Here is a 21893-nt window from a genome sequence, read left to right as displayed (position 1 = left end):
GGGGAGGGTCAATGGATCTGTACCCACTTAAAGCAGCACTGAATCTTGTCTATATCCTTAGGCATTACAGGGATTAGTTATTTGATTCTAGACAGGACTTTGAAGAAGAAAATGTTCATATTATGTGTCATAAGGATTAATACGCAGACTTTCAACAACTGTAAACAGCTCCAAACTGTGGTCTGTAATCCAACTAAAAGCATCACCAGCCTTGATACGAATGTAACTTCTCTAAAATTTGTCTTATCAGTTTTATTTCTGCTTTCACTGCAAATTTACCCAGTAGGATGCATATTAAAATGCCTAATTATAGTGTGTTTCTCCTTGAGTTGCTTGATTTTATAGTTTTATGTAGGCATTTTCAGTAGCATAGGTCACAGAGGTTTAATAGCATGACATATGACTTCTAATTTTGATAATAAAGTCACATCAATTTAAGATATGTTTTCCCCTTTTCCATTCCACCTATGGAAAGGAAATTATGAGAAACTTCTGAAGTGTGTTTCTAATCTGAAAAATGACTTTGTAAACATGGGATTGAGGATTACATGTTTGTTGTGTCCAAACAATTTTCTTATTAAATGTGCTCATTTTACAAGTTCAAATGTTGTTTTCTATCAACCCTACAAATTCACTTGGGTTCTGAAGGCCCGATTGTCTACTCATGTAAATCTGCTCAAGTCAGTGGATTTACATGAGTGTAAAACCAGAGCAACATGAGAATCAGGCACTGAGAGTTAAGATGGGTTTTTTCCTTCTCCAATAATAAAAGTCCTACAGGTCCAGTTAAGACCTCTGTATTACCATCCCATTGTCTTCAAATTATGCTCTCGTTGGTGCCTAAGCAACCAGTTACCATCAAAGGGATCTTCGCAGATGTAACTGATCAGATCTTAGTAAACAATACTGATGATGATGCATCCAAAAAAAGACTTCAGTTCATTCTCTCTTCTTAGTTCTGTTGGCTCTGCAGAGCTAGAAATAATAATAATAATAATAATAATTAATAAATGATACTTTTGTCTGCTGATCTGACTTTGAATACACACAGGGAGCAGATCTGAGGAGGGAGAAATGATCATGTTTTCCACAGGCAGTTTTCAGAGCAAAATCCCATTCATCACTGAATCTGTGCCTTTGCAGGTGCAAGTCAGACCTCTAACTTACTAGGATTTTTAGTTTTTGTGCTGGTGGATGCTCCACTGATCTGCTCTGTCTTATGAATGTGTAGTGTATTGAAGTATAAGAACCCTGCTCTAGCCAGAGACCAAAGTTGTATAGTTCAATACACCGCTAACTTATGATCTCACATGCTTGGTGATCATGTGCAGGCACACAAATCAAATTGCAGAATAAGCTTTTTTTTAAAGGTCTATTTCCAAAGTTGCTAATGTAAAGGGGAGTATAACTTCCTCTTTTTCTGAGTTCAGAGCACTTATTAGTGTCTCATGACTGAATGTGGCCTGAGGAGTCTAAACATGTTACAAAAAACTCATAGAAACCTGTGAAAAACATGTCTGTCTCAAAGGAAACAACTGGCTGGAATCTCTGTGAAGATGTAGAGACTTTTCATAAAAAAATAAGTGATTGGAAGAAAACATACAACAGATTGGTCGCCTATCCTCTATAAAACTGTCAACAGCATTACAACTAGGTTCCAAGGCAGTTGGAATTTGTGTGGGTCTGGGGAATCGTAAGTTGAGTGACTCAGGGTGGAATTGACTTCATTGGAGAGGGCCCAGGCAAAGTCCTCCACACCACTCAGGCACTTTATGCATAGCTAAAGTGGTGTGAAGGGCACAACAGGGTCCTCTGCACTTAAAAGAGTTCAGCCACAATTAGTACGTAATGAATTTTAATGAGTTTGTGATGGTTAAAATGCTGTAGAGATTGACTTGGGTTCCTTGGATTTTTAAACTCAAATTTCAAAGCTATAATCTTGTAACTTTGAAATGTAGCTCCGTGACACGACTTTTTCCACCCAGTACCTAATAGTGGGCATTCTGTTTTCATTTGTATATTTCTTCCCTAGGCCTGATAAAGTAGACGAGTGTAATAGAACATGGCACTTCAATGTGACTGAGATTAAGGTAATTTTAATTTATTTAAATTAAAATGTTAATTCTGAGCAGGATTGAACACAATTACCTTTTCAAATCCCAAATATATATAACTTCATAGCATATCACTTCTGATTTAATTTGTAATCTGAGATGGTTATGCTTTTAAAAATTCCCATTCCAGCATTCATTAGGTGCTTTATTCCCTTATTCTAAGTCTCTATGAAGTTCAACGACTCCCTCAAATCACCATTGGTTTTGTATACACACATGGCTTGAGTCATTCCCTAGTCTTTTCAAGTAGAAACTGGCAGAACACTGGCTCTGGGCCTCCCGGGGCAAAAAGTCTTTCTGGAGGGCAGCGTTAGAGTGACCAGACAACAAGTGTGAAAAATCGGGACGGGGGTGGGGGGTAATAGGATCCTATATAAGAAAAAGACCCAAAGGTCGGGACTGTCCCTATAAAATTGGGACATCTGGTCACCCTAGGGAGGGTACAACTAGAGCACCCCTTGCAACTTCTGTGCTGCTGGGCAGCCCAGCACCTAGGAGTGCATTTTCCACATAGCATCCAGTAGTAGGACTCCTGTTGAGTATCATCTGTTGTTTAAAGCTGTTCCCCTGATGGAACCAATAAGGGAAGTGAAAGCAGTGGTGGCTGCAGCCTGTCCTTTCCCAGAAGTGAGGTGCATCTGCAGGCAGGGATGCAGGGAATGCAAATTAAGGAGAGCTGAACAGTAAGCTCTATGATGAATTTGACTTCTTTCAAACCATAAAGAACGGAAAAGTCCATTTATCAGTCAAACATTGCTTTATAATACAGGGTGGGGGATTAAAGGCTGGAGATGAGTAAGACAGGAACTGTACAATTTAAGAGGATTTCCGTAGGGTTGCAGAAATTAATCAGTTAATTAAACAGTTACAGAAATGTATCTGATTTCAAGAAAGGAAATATTTTTGTTCAGTGTTTCAAAATCTAATTGTACATTTGCATCTGAAACAGCCATAAGGATACATTTTCACAGGGCACAAAACCTCTTACTCACCTAGCAATAATTTTTTTCCACCTATATAACGGGTTTCAGCCAAGAATCTCCAAGGAGATTGGCAATGTTTTGAAAATGTATCCATTTATGTATATTGAGTATGAAATCCCTTTTCAGCTACACAGGGTAGATACATATTTTTAATTTCTAGGATCTCTTGCCAGACATGAGACAATACTGGCCTGATGTACTCCATTCATCTCCTAATCGCACCCAGTTCTGGTGAGTTCAAGCTACAATGGAAAATCATTTTGGATGTATCTTATAGTCTTTCTAAATGACTTATCTGAAGGAGCATTTGGTACCAGGCTTTAGATGCTTGCTGTAGTTGCAACAAAAACCTTGGAATAACAACTTTAGAAATGATTCTGCACTTTCCTTCTGTGTTTCTTATGCTTCGTCAATATTAATATTTACATGGAAGCAGGATCTCTGGCCTCAGTCTTCCAAAGGATTACCTGTGTAGACCCTTACACCACTGTTGTGTCCCAAGGACTACAGTGAGACGCTGTGCAGTCATCTAGACCTAATAAGTGTCATATACAGACCTCTTGTAGGTGTATCACACATTCCTATAGGACTGGTAAAATGGCACACATTTAGAGAGACATTGAAATTCCTCATACAAGAAGTATATGAAGGTGCAGAGAGCTACTAATCAAGAACCCATGAGTTCTTGTCAAACAAACTTGATAGTGTTCTTTCAGATTACAAGTTTGGTTGACAAAGGCAACCGTGTTGATATCCTACACATCTACTTCTGTAAGGCATTTTGATATAGCACCACACAATATCCTGAGGTGTTTTTTTTTTTTAAAGTCACTATACAAAAATCGGTGCAGCCCATATTGGATTGATTTAAAAACTGGTTAACTGATAGATCTTAAAAAAAAAAACCCCAAAAAATGTAAATGGAAGTCATCATCCAACATTGGTGTTTCTAGTGGTGTCCCACAGGGACCTGTTCTTTCCCCAGCACTATTCATGATCTTTATCAATAATCCGGAAATAAATATAAAATCAGTGCTGGTAAGATTTACAAATGGCCCACAAATTGGTGAAGCAATAAATAATTATAAAGATAGGTTTGATCCAGATTCCTCTGTAGAACTTATTGTAAACTGTCCTCACTTAACAACATGCATTTTAGTACAGCTAAACACAAGGGCATACCTCTGGGAATCAAGACTGTAGGTCACATTTATAGGATGGAGGACTGTGTTTTGGAAAGCAGGACTGCAGTGTGGGGTCCAATATTAGTAACAGGATAAACATGATTCTTATTGTGTATGGTATCCTGCAGGGTCTTTGGTGTTTGCAGTAGGTTAAGCTTGTTACCATGGTTTCCATGTCTCCTCTGTGTTCAGTCAAATAAGGGAAGATAAAAAAACTGTTTTCTTTCTTTGTCCCATTGCAAATGTATTAATTCTTCATATCTGCTTGATATATGCTTGAAGTTGCTGGCTCACTAGAGAAATTGTAAGTCTGTCTCACAGCATGGGTTCCTTGTATAGATGTGAAAAGGAGACAGAGCATGCCTGTGAATGAAGAGCCTTTCCTACCCAAAACCTCAACCCAAAAAGTTGATGGACTCATTCAGTATTTTATTAGATTCTCCCAGCTGCTGAGTTAAAATCCTTCACTGACTTAGTATCAGAGGGGTAGCCGTGTTAGTCTGTATCCACAAAAATAACGAGGAGTCTGGTGGCACCTTAAAGACTAACAGATGTATTTGGGCATAAGCTTTCGTGGATAAAAAACCCACTTCTTCAGGAGACTCCATGCATCTGAAGAAGTGGGTTTTTTACCCACGAAAGCTTATGCCCAAAAACATCTGTTAGTCTTTAAGGTGTCACCGGACTCCTCATTGTTTCACTGACTTAGTTTCTGAGGTGCTTTTCATTAGGATTGGGTGGGTTATCTCCACCTAGAGGACTGAAAATTCTCTGGGGCAGTATCATAAAGCAGGCAGGGAGAGTGGCTGTCCTTTTGACCCTGCCTTCTCCCTACACAGAGCCCAATCCCCGCATAATCCCAGGGCGAGAGAAACATGTCACAGAACTAGCATTTCCTGTACCCTGATCAACTTCTCTTTACTCCACTTTGCTCATCTAAACAGTTGGGAGCTTTTGGCCTGAAAACAGTATATAGGAGCTTCTGTTTTTGTTTTTTTTTTTCTGAGGGGGAAAGTCAAGATATGATGTCATGGTAGTGGACAGCAGATCTTGATAAATACAAGTGAAATATTTTCATACAAATTTGTTGGTAAAAAATGACTATTTGATCAAAATGAAGAAAAATCCTTGAAAACTTTGAATCTACTCTAGTCCCATATATCATCATGGCTATTGATTCCATTTAGCATTTCTGACTCAAAGGCTAGCCAACAGCAGTCTTGCCAGAAGTTGAAATAACCTGGGGTTACCAGCAGTATAAAAGCAATATGGCAGTTGGTTTAGGTATGTTTTAATTTTTTTCTGTGACCAGTATTTGTTGACTGTGAGAAATCCTTCCCTTTAATACTGGGAGCTGTTTAATAAGGGACAGTGTTGCCTTAAATATGGCTCTTAATTACTGATTTTATGAACCTACAAGCTTTTAGCAAACCTAACACCGCTGAAATGCTTCCACATTTTTTACTTCAGTTAAAATAGTTCTTATGAAACAAATAAACAGTCTTGTAAATATTTCTTTTTAGAGTATAAAACCTTGAAAAATTCAGCATGAAGAACCTAAAAGTGAAACGGACTACATAGATTTTCATTGTTGAAAGCTAAATGAAAGAGTTATATTAAAGAGCATACAAAGTGACAAGTAAATGGATTTTAAAAAATCCTTCCACTTAAGAATCATAGGAAAGAGAAATGTATGTATTCTACAATTTATGATTTTTAAATTGAAAGTGTCCCGTGTGGAGTAATTGTTTAGGGGGAAATTCTTGAAAAGATTGTTCATCCCAAACACATAAGGCTGTAGGCTCAACCCAAATGTGTACAGCGCAGAAGAAAGAATCAACAGACCTGGCAACTATCTGCATCTAATCCCCTTTGAGTACTGCAAGTTATGGACAGCTGTGGGTTGCAGCTCCTCATTATTCCTCCCGCAATATCTATATGCCTGTGAGCCACTGCATTTGTTTAGTTCTCAGACCCACCTGATATCTATATGACTCTAGCTTTGTCCACCACACACTCAGGCTTCAGTGCTCCTGCAAAGTGGAGCAGAGCTCTGCAGTGCTGTTTGGGAGAAAGTGACATCCCATCTTCCCTCTACAATGGTGAGCACAACAATTTTTGCTGCATTGTGGGTATTCTGCAGCGCTGCGTAGTGCAGAGGCAGAATTACTCATGTCAGCACAAGGTCAAAAGTGATGGAGCAGGGCAGGTTGCACAGGTTGCATAAGTGAGTGCTCCTGCGTGCCCATTAGCAGAAGGAAATCAAAAGAGGGAACTGCCTAGCTTTGAATGCTGAGCATTTGAACTCATGTCTCCTCAGACACACCTGTTGTGCACTAATGCCTTGCCTCTTCTTTCCCCCCATGCTGCTGAGGGTCAGAGAGATCCACAAGAGGTTTGTTGTTGGGTAGTTTGTTTATTTACTCATTGCTGCCCGTACGGAGGACTGTCCTGCATCCGTATTCGACACAAGCATGAGCTGATGCTCAAGTGCGGTGACCTTGCCTTTCTTGCTGTTTGCCACACAAGCGCTTTGAAAAATCAAGGCCTTTCTGAGCATTAGACAAGAAAGAAATTGGTCTCTTATTTTTCACTAGGAATTTCTGCAGTTTCCATAGTTTCCTTAGTTGTGTTTTGTTAAGTGCAAGAGGTGAAGGTAAAATGCCACATTCCTATACCCAACAGTTAGAAATAATGAATTATTTCTACATCTTTTCTCTTCTTTCATGTAGTTGTGCTGTGCAAAATAGGTAGCTTGTCTTTAGGAAGGGTTATCTTAATTTTTTTGTTGCAAGCTGGGGTGAGCACCCCCTCCTGGACACTCACCAGGCTGTAGTGAACCCAAACTTTGGGTCCCATGAGTTCTTGCTGGGCTGGGCTGGGCAGAGCTCTGGGCCTCTTGGCAGTGGAGACGCTACAGTCCAGTTGCCAAGGCCCTAAAACTATCAGCAGTTCTCCCAAGCAGCTGCTGCATGCTCCTAAAGTTCCACCAAATCTGCAGACCCTCTGATTTGTAGTTTGGCATGGATACCTACAGATATACTTTGATCTGTCACATTTGTAATAACTCTAGAGAAACAACGCTATAGGAATGAGAGAAACATTTTCATTCTAAACCCCTAATTTCAAGAACTTATACAGTCTTCCAGTTACACATAATCACCCCCATCCCCAAATCTTGAACTCAGTCTTCATGCTCACTCCCAGCTCAAAAGTAAATGTGCCATTTTTTCCAATTCCAAGTATTTAATAAGAGTTTTCGTACTTTAAGTAAGTTCTTTAACTTTTCTGGTAAACACATAACTCAAAGGCATCCTGCAAAAGAAAAAAAAATTGGACTTGTGCCCCTTCTTTGTGATGTATAAAGGGGACATCACAAGAGTCAAGGGATTGAAAGCAAGGCATCCAAAAAGCGAAGGGATTTTTAATCATTCATTACAAGCTTTTTGTGTTTTGTGCTGACATCTATTTAACCCCAGTCACTAATGAACATTTTGGGAAAAGGATGTCCGTGTTAAAGATTCCATACCTGCATCTTTCACAGTAAATATGCCTTGAGATATAGCTGAATTTCCTGCTTTGTATGTGTTAGTCCACTGACAAAACAGAGTATGGCTTTATTTTTTATTTTATTTTTTGCATTCTGGGATACTGATAGGCTTGACATTATTGTAAGGAACCAGGTTTTAGGACATCTTCATTGCATGGCCTACTATGGTAGTATACAAGACCTCACTAAAGTTTATACTAAAAGAAATTTAGAAATGTTAACACTTGAGGCAAATTCTCACAGTTTAACTTTCTGAACATGACTCATTTCTCATAATACAACATTTTTTATCACACTAGTATGACTAAATTTTGTCAAGCCGTGACTAACTTGGGTATGTTCTGCTTACCTAAGTTAGCCCACAATGCATATTTTTCAGATATTTTTCTGTATCTGTTTAAGCTATTTATATGGGCCACCATCACCATAGTTCCTGGGCACATCACAATCTTCAATATGTTTATCCTACAACACTCCTGTGAAATAGGAAAGTATTACTTATTCCTAATTTACAGGTGGAAAACTGAGTCACAGAGAGACTAATCTATTTGCCAGGGTCATACAGTATGTCTGTTGCAGGGTAGGGAATTGAACACAGATATCCCAGTCCCAGACTAGTACCTTAACCAACGGACCATCCTCTTTTTCTCTCTTGTATAGTTTATAGGACAGTCTGAAACTCTCTCATGCAGTGTTACTGAAAAAAATGTTCCCAGTTCACCAGCCAGATAGAACTCTGTTTCTGTACTAAATAATAAAATCTCATGGAGGCAGGGCTTTTGTATTGTACGTTCTACTGTATGTGGCACTAAATTATCAGACTTGAAAAATATATCCTGTCACTGGATGGCTTCATAAGTCTTGTTACATTTCAGAATCCACAAAACCATGAAGCACAATATGTAAAATGTAGCTCTGCCACTGACTGTTACATTTATGGTCTCAGTCAGTGGGCAAGTTAGCGTCTCTCTTCTTTTGCCTCATCCTGATATTTCCTTAGCAATTTGCACTAATAGAACTGTGAAAATCTGCCCTCCTACAGCAATGTTTTCTCTTTGTGTTATGTACTCTACTACATGCTAGGGTTCTCTGCCTTATCACATCTAATCGAGTCTCAGTCTGAGATGCTGGCACCGGGAATGGGAGGCTTCTCATTTTTTGCACCTGGCACCTGTGGCAGAGTGAACAAGATGTATTTGTAGAAATCAGTATCTCTGCTTACTTGTATTGAGGTGCAGGGCGATACAGGGAGAGGATTTGGGGGGGTTTTGCCTACGCTTGCTGATTGTATGTGCGGTTGTTTGTAAGAGATGTGATGATTTTCTCCTGTTACAGTTATGAACTTCATCTGTCAGATGCTTGTTCTTACACTAATATTTGGATAAGAACTCTTTACCTTAAAGGGACGTTCTCTTTGCATTCTGAGTATACCTGGGCAGATTCCATGTCTCTTAAAAACTGAATTTAGCTTTGTTCCCATAGGAAGCATGAGTGGGAGAAACATGGGACCTGTGCAGCCACAGTGGAGCCTCTTAATTCTCAAAAGAAATATTTTGGTAGAACATTGGATCTCTACCAAAAACTTGACCTCAACAGGTATGGAAATCTACCCCTTCTGTCGGTTTATTATTTTAGTGGTGCAAAAGGCTTTGATGTACACTTAACAACAAAGAAAAAACCCTAAATATTTCACTCTGCAGTGGAAAAATGACTGTTGATGCCAGTTGTCTTTAATACTGTACTCTAGAGCCAGAGCAAGGTTTATTCTGCTACCATTTTAAGTTGTAGTACGGTCTCCTTTTCTCATCACATGATACTAGGACCAATCCAACTTCCATTTCAGTCAGTAAGTGTCTTCATTGTCTCTAATGAGTTCAATTTTGCCATCCTTTTTAGGTAAAACTCCCATTGACTGCAGTGGGAATGGCAAGATTGACCCTTAAGGTAGATTCATTTTTAGATACCATAGGCTGCCATTTGTTTACTGAAGTCCTGATCCTGCACACACTTACACATGTGCTCAACTTTACTTCTGTGAGTAGCCCTACTAATTTTTATGGGATTACTCACGGCAGTAGAGGTAAGTATGTGCAAAGGCATTTAGGGCCTGAGATATTTGCATGGTGTTATAATAGACAGTCAAATTGGGAGTCAAGTTTTGGCTGCTATACCTTTTAGAAGTGTTGTAATGTAACCAGAAACATTCTTGTAGATTTTTAAAAACCTATATACAACATAGTGCTTGAGAAACTCAATTTTACAATAGTAGGGCCAATTAAAAAAAATTCAGAAAATTTAGAAAATAAAATGCATGCATCGTTTCTCTTAGTGGAAAAGGACAAGCCAAGGGCAAAACTCTTGTTCAGCTTCTGAGAGAGAGAATAATAGACTAGGATTTAGGGACTATAGAGGAAGGATCCAATAGAAACAGAGGACAGCCTGAAACACCGATGTCAATCAGTGCCAAAGCCCCCACCATGCACTCATAAGCAATTAACAGTGTGTTATGTCTTCCTATTCCTATTGGATGATCCCTTCTCACTGCTCCAACACACTGGTGGCTACACACACAAAATTTAGATGGGAGATAACAACTTGTCCTAGCTCCTTAGGTATACATTAATTAGGAGCCGTTTTTAAAATGCCCCCCTGTGTAGTGACTAGCAGGCTGTTCAGCTTCTCATTTCCCTGCTTGAATGTGCAAATTTGCAGCATACAGATGTCCCATGTGAAACCTACATGAAATTATCAGCCTGGGAGCGTTTTTTAAATATTTAATATTGATTGCCAATATTTAAAAAAGAGAAATCGGATGACCCAGGGAATTACGTCTGACATCAATCCTGGACAAGGTAATGGAGCGGCAGATAACAGACTCAATAAAGAATTAAAGGAGGGTAATATGATCAACATGGGTTTATGGAAAATAGATCCTGTCAATTTACCTTGATATCTTATTTTGATGAGATTACAAGGTTGGTTGATAAAGGTACTAGCCGTGCTGTAATATACTTAGATTTCCATAAGGTGTTTGGCACTGCACAATATTTTGATTAAAAAACAAGAATTATATAAAATTAACATGGCACACATTTTATAGATTAAAATGTGGAAACTGATGGGTCTCATGATTTAACTAGTAGGGGTCCTACAGGGATTGGTTCTTACCCCTATGTATTTTAATATTTTTATCAATGATCTGGAAGAAAACAAAGTAATCACTGATAAAGTTTGCAGATGACACAAAAATTGGCGGAGTGGTAAATAATGAGGAGGACGGGTCATTAATATGGATGTGGATCACTTGGTAAGCTGGGAGCTAAATGTCAATGTATACATCTAGGAACAAAGAATGAAGGCTGTACTTATACTGTGAGGGACTCTATCCTGGGAAGCAGTGACTGTGAAAAAGATGTCGTCGTGGTGGATAATCAGCTGAACATGAAATACTAGTGAAACACTGTGGCCAAAAGGACTAACATGATCCTTGGATGCATGAATAGAAATCTCGTAGAGGAGTAGAAAGATTATTTTACCTCTGTATGTGGCACTGGTGCAACCAGGGCTGTGTCCCGTTCTGGCATCCACAATTCAAGAATGGTAGAATCATAGAAATGTAGGACAATGTCATCAAATCTCGCCCCCTGCACTGAGGCAGGATCAAGTAAACCTAGGTCATCCCTGAAAAGGGTTTGTCCAACCTATTCTTAAAAGCCTCCAGTGATGGGGATTCCACAACCTCAGTTGGAAGCCTGTTCCAGAGCTTAGCTGCTCTTATGGTTAGAAAGTTTTTCCTAATATCTAACCTAAATCTCCCTTGTTGCAGATTAAGCCCATTACTTCTTGTCCTACTTTCAGTGGGCATGGAGAACAATTAATCATTGTCCTCTTTATAACAGCCCTTAACATATTTGAAGACTTATCAGGTCTCTCCTCAGTCTTCTTTTCTCAAGGCTAAATATGCCCAGCTTTTTTTAACCTTTCCTCATAGGTCAAGTTTTTCTGAACCTTTTATCATTTTAGTTGCTCTCCATGTAAAATTATTTGTCATAGTGAGGTCCTGCCTAGCGCACCCTCTGGCAGGAGGCCATGGCACAACAGGCATGCCTGCCTCAGTACGCCTGCCTCTTCAAATCCCTCACTAACTCTACAACAGCTCTCTTGCCTTAAGAACATCTTTCTCTGGGGCCGTACTGCAAATCCAAAGCCGTACTGCAAATCCATCCTTTACAAAAAGGCCCAAGCATAGTCAATTTCCTATACTCAGTGGATATAGTCCTTAAAACACTGCTTTTCCCAGCAGGAACCCCTGCCCTCCCTCCCCACACCCCAGCATCTCTGCTGGGAGTCCTTCCATATTAGATTTTGGTGTCTTCCACTACACCTAAGCTCCTTGTCAGTCCTCTTCTGTTCCTCTGAATGCAATTCCCAGAGGGACCCCCCCCCCCCAAAGCTTCTCTTTTGGGAGATTGTTCTTGCCGGGGAGCATCCCTCCCTCCCTCTGGACCTCTCATTGTTCCCCCGGATCCAGCTCTCCAGCATGGAGATGTCAGCTGATGAGCCTCTCTACTGTTCCCTGCCTTCAGCCATCTCCAGCCCTCAGTTTCCAACTAGGCGACCAGGCACTTCCTTCTGCTGCTACTCCTCTTCTCCCCTTCAGCCCTCTGGCCCTGGCTGAGGGAGGTCAGCCAGCATACCCCTCTATTCTCCTTGCCTTCAGCCTTCCCCCAGGAAACACCTTCTGTGTCTGGCAACCCTTATCTCCTGCCAATCTTCTCCTCCTAGACAGCCCTCACTCAGAGTCTGTCTGATCAGGTTTTGCTCCTCTCGGATTCTCTGTGGTTCTCTAAAACCCCCAGGTGCTGCCCTGCTCTCTGAATTGGCCAAATTGAGAGCAACTGTTCTGGCACAGCGAAGCTGAACCTACTTCAGGGCCAGCCACCCTGTCACAGTACTTTACTCTTACTTTTTCTCAGTTTTCTGATTGGTCCAGTGCTGCTACAGAGAAAGGCAAAAAGAAAAATCCTAGGTCCCTGCCTGTTCACTGGATGGGGAAAATGTCTTCATGGCTCCATATCTGACAATCAAGATACCCTCTATAACAAAACAGCCTTCTAAGAGAAGGGGGGAAATCCTTCAGTACTTAACCTAAATTAGCTTTTTTTTTAAAATTAGTTTTGTTGTTGTTGCTGTCTTAATTCAAACAGCTCCTTACCAAAGTCTTTTTTACTCCCTTTACATACACAGAACAATATGAAATAGCGATTTTCATCCCCTCCAGTCTGTGTAGCTGCCTTCTAATATCCAGTCATAGATTTTTCTAGACCTAAGTCCTGAGCATTTCAAATGTAATAATAAAAGCAGTTTAAATATGTCTGATTAGTAAATTGCCTGTGTTCTATTGTCCTGGGTAGCTTTTACAATGTGACTAAGGAATGAGTTGCAGATGAATGGTGACCGACAGTAGAGCTCTTTACTTTGAGTGAATGTTGCGCTGTGAAACAAAGAACGGAGACTGAAAAATTTTGAAGTTAACAGCTAGTGGGTTTTTTCTTATCGCTTAAAAAAAAAGAGCATTAACATTCTTCATTATTCTTCCAGTGAATATTGAATTAAACATTCTTATTGCACTGATTTGCAAATTTCAACAGGAAAATGTACAGTTAGAATTGCTAAAAGATTTCTTTTTTTAATTTCTCTTCTTTCAACCTCTATATAAAGGTACACGTTTGTTTGTTTTTTAATTATTTTCTTTGAGGTAACAACTCCAGGCTGTTGTAAGAATAACATTGTATCTTCCTAGTTACCAACCTGCAAAAATCTCAAATGACTGAGTTAGACAGTCACTTATTGGGAAGATGCCTTCAGTCAATTTGATTAAAACTGGTGTGTACAGGACCTGATCTTGCCAGGTGCTGAGCTCCATCAGCTTTCATTTGACTAAACCCTGAGAACTGCTGAACACTTACAATTCCTCTTGAACTCCTATTGTTGGGATATGGCCCATTGATTTCCTTAGCAATTGAATTGTTGAGCTCCTCATAGGATCAGGCCTAGAGGAATGAGGTACACCAACTTCAGGTTCTGGAGGGTGCAATCCATTAAGGGACTAGGCATCGCAATGCTGAGTCCATGGCACCTAACTTTTAGGCACCCAGAAAAAACAGGAACAACGCTGAGTTAGGCACCTAGGGTCCCTATACAATGAATGGGGAGAGATAGGTGCCTAAGAATGCAATCCACAAAAGCCAGCATGATAGATGGGGAGCTGCCTAAGCTAATCTGAGGGGGATGTATTAAGCTTTCTTGGAGATAGGCACCTAAGTCCAGGCTGCAGAGAGGTGCCTAAGGACACCTGCTTCCTAGAGTTAGATGGCTTAAGCAGAAATGAGTTGGGTGCCTGCCTCTTTCCACACAAAATGCCCTAAGGAGGTGCCAAGGCTGTATCCCCACTTTGAACTTTAGGGTACAAATGTGGGGGCCTGCATGAGGACTTCTAAGCTTAACTACCAGCTTAGTTCTGGTCCGCTGCCACCATTCCCTTCCCTGGGAAGCTTTGAGAAACTTTTCACCAATTCCCTGGTGAATACAGATCCAAACTCCTTGGATCTTAAACAAGGAGAAATTGACCCTTCCCCCCTCCTTCCTTTCACCAACTCCTGGTGAATACAGATCCAACTCCCTTGGATCTAAAAACAAGGAAAAATCAATCAGGTTCTTAAAAAGAAGGCTTTTAATTAAAGAAAAAGGTAAAAATCATCTCTGTAAAATCAGTATGGAAAATAACTTTACAGGGTAATCAAACTTAAAGAGCTCAGAGGACCCCCCTCTGTCTTAGGTTCAAAGTACAGCAAACAAAGATAAACACTCTAGTAAAAGGTACATTTACAAGTTGAGAAAACAAAGTAAAACTAAGACGCCTTGCCTGGCTTTTTACTTACAAGTTTGAAATATGAGAGACTTGTTTAGAAAGATGGGGAGAACCTGGATTAATGTCTGGTCCCTCTCAGTCCTAAGAGCGAACAACCCCTTAAACAAAGATCACACCAAAGCCTTTCCCCCCCCCCCAAGATTTGAAAGTATCTTGTCCCCTTATTGGTCCTTTGGGTCAGGTGTCAGCCAGGTTACCCGAGCTTCTTAACCCTTTACAGGTAAAAGGATTTTGGAGTCTCTGGCCAGGAGGGATTTTATAGTACTGTACACAGGAGAGCTGTTACCCTTCCCTTTATAGTTATGACAGGAGGAGTGGATGCTACCCACCTTATAACTTTTAGTCCACTGGTTAGAGCATTTACATGGGATGTGGAGACCCAGATTCAATTCCCCCTTCTCTGCTAGAGGGGGAGAAGGGATTTTAAGAGGGGTCTCCCATCTCTTAGGAGAAGGCTTTAACCACTGACCTGTGGGCTTGTGACAAATATTGCAGTTTCCTGCAGTATCTTTGGGAGATCTTACTGTATTAAGTGTGTATCACTGTGGGCCAGGGACTGTATGTAGTTCCATGGGGGAGGGTAACCACAGCCCCTCCAGGAGCTAAGAACAGTGGGGGTGATTAGGCAAATTCACTCAGGTTGTAACACCTCCAGAGAGGCACCACCTCCTAAAGAGGCTCACTTATGCTAGTTCAAGCAGCATTCTCCAGAGGCCAGCGGACAAAGAAAGGACTTTTGGTTAAATACCCTGAGTTTAAACTGACTCAGAGCCTTCATTCTAATCCAGCAAAGACAGGACGTCTGGTCCAAAGGGGGGCCCCAATCCTTAGGAAAGGTTTCGAAGGACTGACATGGACCAGAGCCCTTTTTGGAGATTGGGGTGGGGGAGCGCAGGGAGGGAATCTCTGATAAGCTTATTAGCATGTGTAGGTTCTTTTATTGTTTGTAATATTTTCTCTGTAATGCTTTCACCTTAAGAATAAATGTGCTTGCTTAGAAAGGGGTATGTGGTAACTTATACCTGTAGGCAATTATGCTGTTTATAACCTCTGAGGAAAAAAGCAAAGCAGGCCTGCTTAGGCAGTCTGCCTTGCTGGGGAATTCACAGTGTAGGCAGGGGACTGCGCTGCCTGGAAATACTCTGATCAGAAGGCAAGAGGGGTGATGGCAAGGGAGCTGGAAGCCTGAGAGTGAGTGCCCTTGCTGGAGCACAAGGGAGAAATACAGGTGAAATTGCCTTGAACCATGACAGGGATATGCAGATGTGGGATTCCCTTAGTCTCTCCTGTTGAAACTGTGGATAAATGAGAGGTTAGAGCTGGGGTATTGGTCCCTGGGGTCTCCCACCTCCCAAATGGGTGCTCTTACCACTGGACTACAGCATCATTCTCTCACTTTCTCTGGTCCAATGACATTTTAAGTATTTATACACAGTGGAACAGTCACTGGAGGAGAGAGAATGAGTCTGTAATCTGTTGGGTAGGGTACCCACCTGGGAGCTGGGAGACCCTGGGTCCAGTCCACCTGCTCCAACCATTATTTCATTATCTATCCACAGTGGAACAGCTTCATCAGGAGAGCTTGAAAGAACCCCATATCTGAATACCCCTAGCTCAGTGGTTTGAGCACTCTCCTGAGAGGTGGGAGACCTCTGTTTTTAATCCTTCCTCCCCCTTTCACAGAAAGGAGGGAACTGAACGTGGGGTCTCCCACCTCTCAGGCAAGTGCTTTAGTCACTGGGCTAAAAGTTGTAAGGTGGGCGGCAGCACCACCACCTCGTCCTCCTCTGGCAGAATTTTGAATGGGACCTTTCAAGCACACCTACTGGATTGGGCACTGCCTCTACTTAGGTGGGCTAAGGACTATCTTCCCCTGATTCATGGATCACTCTGGGACTTAGGCAGGAGACAGGTGTCAGAACACCTAGAGGAAGGCAGCAGTGAACATGCACAGAGACAGGAACATAGGTACCTACAGAACTTTTACTATGAAAAACTTAGGTGCTGAGTGAGCGTGGGTGCCTACAGGGTTCAGTGGGAGTATTGAGGATCTCAGTGGAGGCAAAAGAGGGACTTGGGTCCCTAAAACATGGACTCAGATGTCTAAAACAGGGATCCACCTATCCTGCTTAGCTTTATTGAATGACTTATAATTTAAAAATATGCTTTTAATATTAAATAAACTGGAAAACTTGATTATTCTCAGCTGACAATGGTCCTGAATCGCAAGCCACACTCCAGCCGCTTTGTGCTCTTCCAGTGGTACAAAGTGACCTTAAACTTGGCAAATCTCCCCATGTACAGGGATTTCCAGTAGCACACAGTGACCATAACAACTCCTACTCCTTGCTCCCTCTGGTCAGCTGAGGGAAAAGAGATGTGACCTGCTGCTCTAACCTGTATCAGGTGACTGGCACACCATAGCTCATGGATTTGGGGAGTGCAGAGAATGCCGTGGGCCCCCTCCCAGCTGCAACTGAGGATCTGGCTCTAATGGTTAAAGTCAATTCAAGCAGGAGAGGAGGGAGTTCTCACTGCACCAGCCAAGGGGTAAGGGGAATGCTAGTTACCAAGCTTGGGAAAGGAGGGGAAGTTGAGCTTCTCCCATTCTCCTTGCTTTAATCTGTCTATCTAGCTCCCTCACTAGGATTTTCCATTTACCCATTGATTAGCTGTAGTATATCTACATGCAGTGACTCCCATGAAATGTAAGATGTATTACTCCACAAAAGGCATTTTGTATTCATTTCAGTTGTCTCCTGAAAGTTGGGATAAAGCCAAGCAGTACCTATTACCAGGTAAGACGCTGTCATACTTATAAAGTCATTTTAATGTACCGCTGCTAGAAGGAGTGGGTAGCTTCAAACCTGCTGCAGATAAGCAATCTCTTCTAATTGTATAGCTGTTTACAGTTGTTTTTCATGCAAAAGGCTTTTTGTGACTATACAAATATGGAATTTGTTGAAGTGATGCTATATGCCTTTCAACTCTCTCTGGCTTTTAAATCTTCAGATGACAGCCATAAAAGAAGCCCTTACAAGTGTTTATGGAGTAACACCAAAGGTTCAGTGCCTTCCTCCAGAAGAGGTAAAACTTTCTTTTATTTTTCCCTTATTGATTGAAGTAGTAAACAAAAGTTTACCTTGATGAAACTAAATTTATTAACTTCTGATGATTTTCCTCTCTCTTTTGCTTCTATGTTGGGACATTCCAAATATCCCCTGAAATATATTTACTTCAAAGCATACAGTACTCAACTGACTCATCTTAAGCCAAATTTTAGCTCTGTCCTACTAAAAATAAAAAGACTTTGCCTGATAGCGCATGTGGATCAGGCAAATTCAGAAGCTTACCCGGTGTCCCCAAAGAATTCCTGTTTGGAGAAGTTTAAACAAAGTTTTATGGCTTTTCCTATGATTCGGAAAGACAGAGTTAAATGGTCTGCCTTCTCCAGCCAATGCTGCCTAAAAATCTGATTCCATTTTCCCTTTCCATGCCAGCAACTGATCTGTAAATTAGCGTGCAGTAGTGAATTTAGTGTGCACAATCAGTACATTATGGCACAAATATAATTCTACCTATCTGTACCAAAGTAAAATAAACAATATATTTAAGCTACAAAACAATGCACATGACATTGAGTTTAGTTAGCTATATAGCTGTGATTTCCTCCTCCCTTTTAACTATCACTTTGTGATGTGACCTTTCCTAAAAAGGTCACAGAACAGCTCTAACAATCACTAGACTCCCTTTATCACAGTTTAATAAAGCTGTTTTGCTGGAAAGCATTTGGTGGAGTTAGCCCACACATGCAGAAAGCTATTTCATGTAAACCATTCCAAGTTAAAATTGCTTTTAGAGTTGAATATCTTTTGTGTTGTCAAGTTAATTTGCTTTAGTAATATTCTGAGTCTTTGTGCTCAGCCTCTCCTTTCTCACATTTAAACCCACTAAATCATAGCCTCTAAGGTCAGAAGGGACCATCATGATCATCTAGTGTGACCTCCTGCACATTGCAGGCCACAGAACCTCACCCACCCACTTCTGTAATAGACCCATAACCTATGGCTGAGTTACTGAAGTCCTCAAATCATGCTTTAAAGACTTCAAGTTACAAAGAACCCACCATTTACACTAATTTAAACCTGCAAGTGACCCTTGCCTCATGCTGCAGAGGAAGGCAAAAAAAAAACCAACCCCAGGGTCACTGCCAATCTGACCCAGGGGAACATTCCTTCCTGATCCCAAATATGGCATCAGTTAGACCCTGAGCATGTGGGCAAGACCCACCAACTATCAAAACCGGTTGCCTCCCTTTTAAGGGTTTTTTAAACAACAAATTAAAATTGGTGTTTTGCCATCAATTTCAATGGGAACAGGAAGTTGCTCCAGTGCTTTTAATCAAGGGAGGCTGTATACGTGGGAACAGGTTAAAGACTGGTTATTTGTATTCTGGGAAAGGAGTAATAGGGGAGGCAATGATAGTGTTGCAAACAGTGATTGCTGTCATGAAGACTGCTCAGATGCTGCTATCACTCTTATATTTGTAATGCAACAGTATCCAAAGGCCCCAGTCATGATTGGTGCCCCATTGTACTAGGTGCTGTGCAAACGTATGTGGAAATATGCTCCCTGCCTCAAATAGCTTATGGTCTAATTACAGAACAACAAGCGGCTGCTAGATGAAATAAAAAATGATAAAGGGAAATACATCTTTATAGAGCATGTAAACAAGCTGTGAAATTGCTCCTGCACAATATTTAAGTAGTGGGTTAATTAAGAAAAAGATTTTACAAGAGTCTCCTCAGGCTTCTAACTCCATTCCAGAATTACCTTGGGTCTGAGTTATAACAGTTTCTTATTGTGTATGCGAGAGGGCATTGCTGTGAGAGTTTGGGATTGCTGGCAATGACAGGGTTGAAGGCGTATGATTAAGACAGTAGTAATAGTTACAACAACATTGGGACCCAATCCTGCAAACACTTACTACCCAATAATACTTGTCACTGTAAGTTACCCAACTGAAGTCAGTGGGGCTTCTTCTGGTAGTAAGTACAAGGATCAGGAGTGTTTGCCAGATTGGATCCTTAATTTATGACATACACCAGCTGTGTATGCATTTACTTCATTACAAAAAAAATCCAATATATTCCTTCGTTTTGTAGGATGACCAAATACTACAGTGATGAAAAATCTCTTTATCAGTGTAAATTAGACCTTCCCTCTACTAAGAATCTTACAAAATGATAGCCAATATCCTAGGTATCCAAATGGATTCATTTACCTGCACCTTTGTGAATTGCATAAGGGGAACAAGGTGTCTGTACTATGAACTGTATGCAGTAGATACTTCTAGAAACATCATCCACCTGTACCTTTGCTTGTTCTTATGGTATATTGAAGATATACCACTGTAATCTGTATCTAGAGGATTAGCTTATTGTCTCCTCTACAACAAGAAGCCTTTGTAAGTGCCTTTAAAAGCTGAGTATCTCATTTTTACTGTTTCTAGGGTGAAGAAGTGCAAACAATTGGTCAAATTGAATTCTGTTTCACCAAAGAGTTGGAGCTGAGAAACTGTACAGACTCAGAGGCTGACTCCTATGTAATGCCAAACAACTGGCATTTTGGACCTGAGGAGTTGTCTGTCTGTAATGACACCCTGACGTATTACCCTGCACAGGTTCAGTTTTACAACTGAAGCCTCCAGAACTTGAAATACTTGGTAACAGATACCTTTTTTAAATGAGATACTTTGCAAAGCAATGGAAAAAGCTGTTTTGAGTAAGTGATACTATGCTCGCCTACCTCACAGGAATGTTGTGGGGATTAATGTTTGAAGTGCTATAAGTATAAGGTGATTCTTTTGTATTAAAGAGGCAATGGGCCAGATTCTAATGTCAGATACATAGCTGGAAATCTACAGTAATTGCACTAGTTTAACTAAGCTCGGAATCTGATTGTGTTTTTTACAATAGGAAACACTGTTTAAAAGAGAAATGACTTCTCAACGTTCAGAATTGCATTAAAGTCCAATTCTTTATCTGGGCACTCTTTTTTGTTTATTTGTTTGTTTTTTTGGAATTGCAAACAGAGCATGAATTAATCCCTCAGCCATACTGGGTCAGACCAAAGTCCATCTAGCCCAGATACTGTCTTCCAACAGTGGCCAATGCCAGGTGCTTCAGAGGAATGAACAGAACAGGTAATCATCAAGTGATCCATATATCCCATATGAGGAATTTTTTAAAGGGCCAGGACTTTTTGCATTGTTGCATCAATAAAGAATAAATCACATTATTTTGTAACACTTTAATATTGTAAAGCAAACTGACTTCAAAGGATGCTGGTATTATATGGTTTGGTACGTTTCAGTGATTCCTGTGTGGGGTGGCTGAATACACTATTGAATTTTACTAATAAATATTAAGAGACAAATTCTGTTCTTCATTTTGTAGGTGGGTACTCCAGCTGAGTTCTGTGGGAATTTTGCATGTATATGAAAGAGCACAGATTGGCTCAAAGATCAGAAATAATTCACTGCTTGTCAGTATTACTTTGAACTGAATCCAGAGAAAGTCAGTGAAACTTTCAGGGATGGTACTTTGTCTTCTGCTAATGCTGTGAGCATCCATAGTTCTTTCATCAGGACTGATTTAGTAATGAAGAAGGTATGAAATGATCAGTAATAAGAGGAAATCTCTGTTTTGGGATCTTTTAAAATTTCAGTATGTATGTTTGTCCAGTAACACATCTGTTCGTAATGGCGAGTGCTAGTGCAGGATCCCTTAATGCAATGATTTTCAATAGAACTGTGTTGGTATTGTTGAATAACTTCTCAATGCACAGTAAAGAGTTATAGGGACATGGCCTGCTACTGGTAGGGCCCAAAGTCAGGGCTGGCCTTACCATGAGGCGAACTGAGGCAGCCACCTCAGGTGCCAGACTGTGGGGGAGGGGGGAAGGGGTGCCACTAGGACCCAGAGTGTAGAAAATTGTGTCTGCTGCTGGTGCATATGTATTCTCTCTGCTCTAGTTGCACAGAGATGGTGGAGTGCTGTGCTGGAGGAAGGAGGGCACAACATAACAGGCAGGCAGGAGAAAAGGTGAGAAGGAATAACAGAAAGCAGC

General features: G+C 40.8%; 1 protein-coding gene across 1 annotated transcript in view; it reads left to right on the top strand.

Annotated features, from left to right (window-relative positions):
* RNASET2 (ribonuclease T2) overlaps positions 1–20809 on the top strand; it is a 40149-nt gene extending 19340 nt beyond the window's left edge. Inside the window, 6 exon segments of the mRNA XM_065401613.1 lie at positions 2033–2090; positions 3258–3328; positions 9314–9427; positions 17515–17560; positions 17775–17849; positions 20275–20809. Coding sequence (XP_065257685.1) covers positions 2033–2090; positions 3258–3328; positions 9314–9427; positions 17515–17560; positions 17775–17849; positions 20275–20463 — 553 coding nt within the window. The 3' untranslated portion in view covers positions 20464–20809.
* Positions 20810–21893: the final 1084 nt, after the last annotated feature.

This window comes from Emys orbicularis, chromosome 3 (assembly GCF_028017835.1).
Source record: "Emys orbicularis isolate rEmyOrb1 chromosome 3, rEmyOrb1.hap1, whole genome shotgun sequence".
In the NCBI taxonomy this organism is placed as follows: domain Eukaryota; kingdom Metazoa; phylum Chordata; order Testudines; family Emydidae; genus Emys; species Emys orbicularis.
Note: the sequence above shows the minus strand (reverse complement) of the source record. Positions and strands in the feature narration are given on the sequence as shown.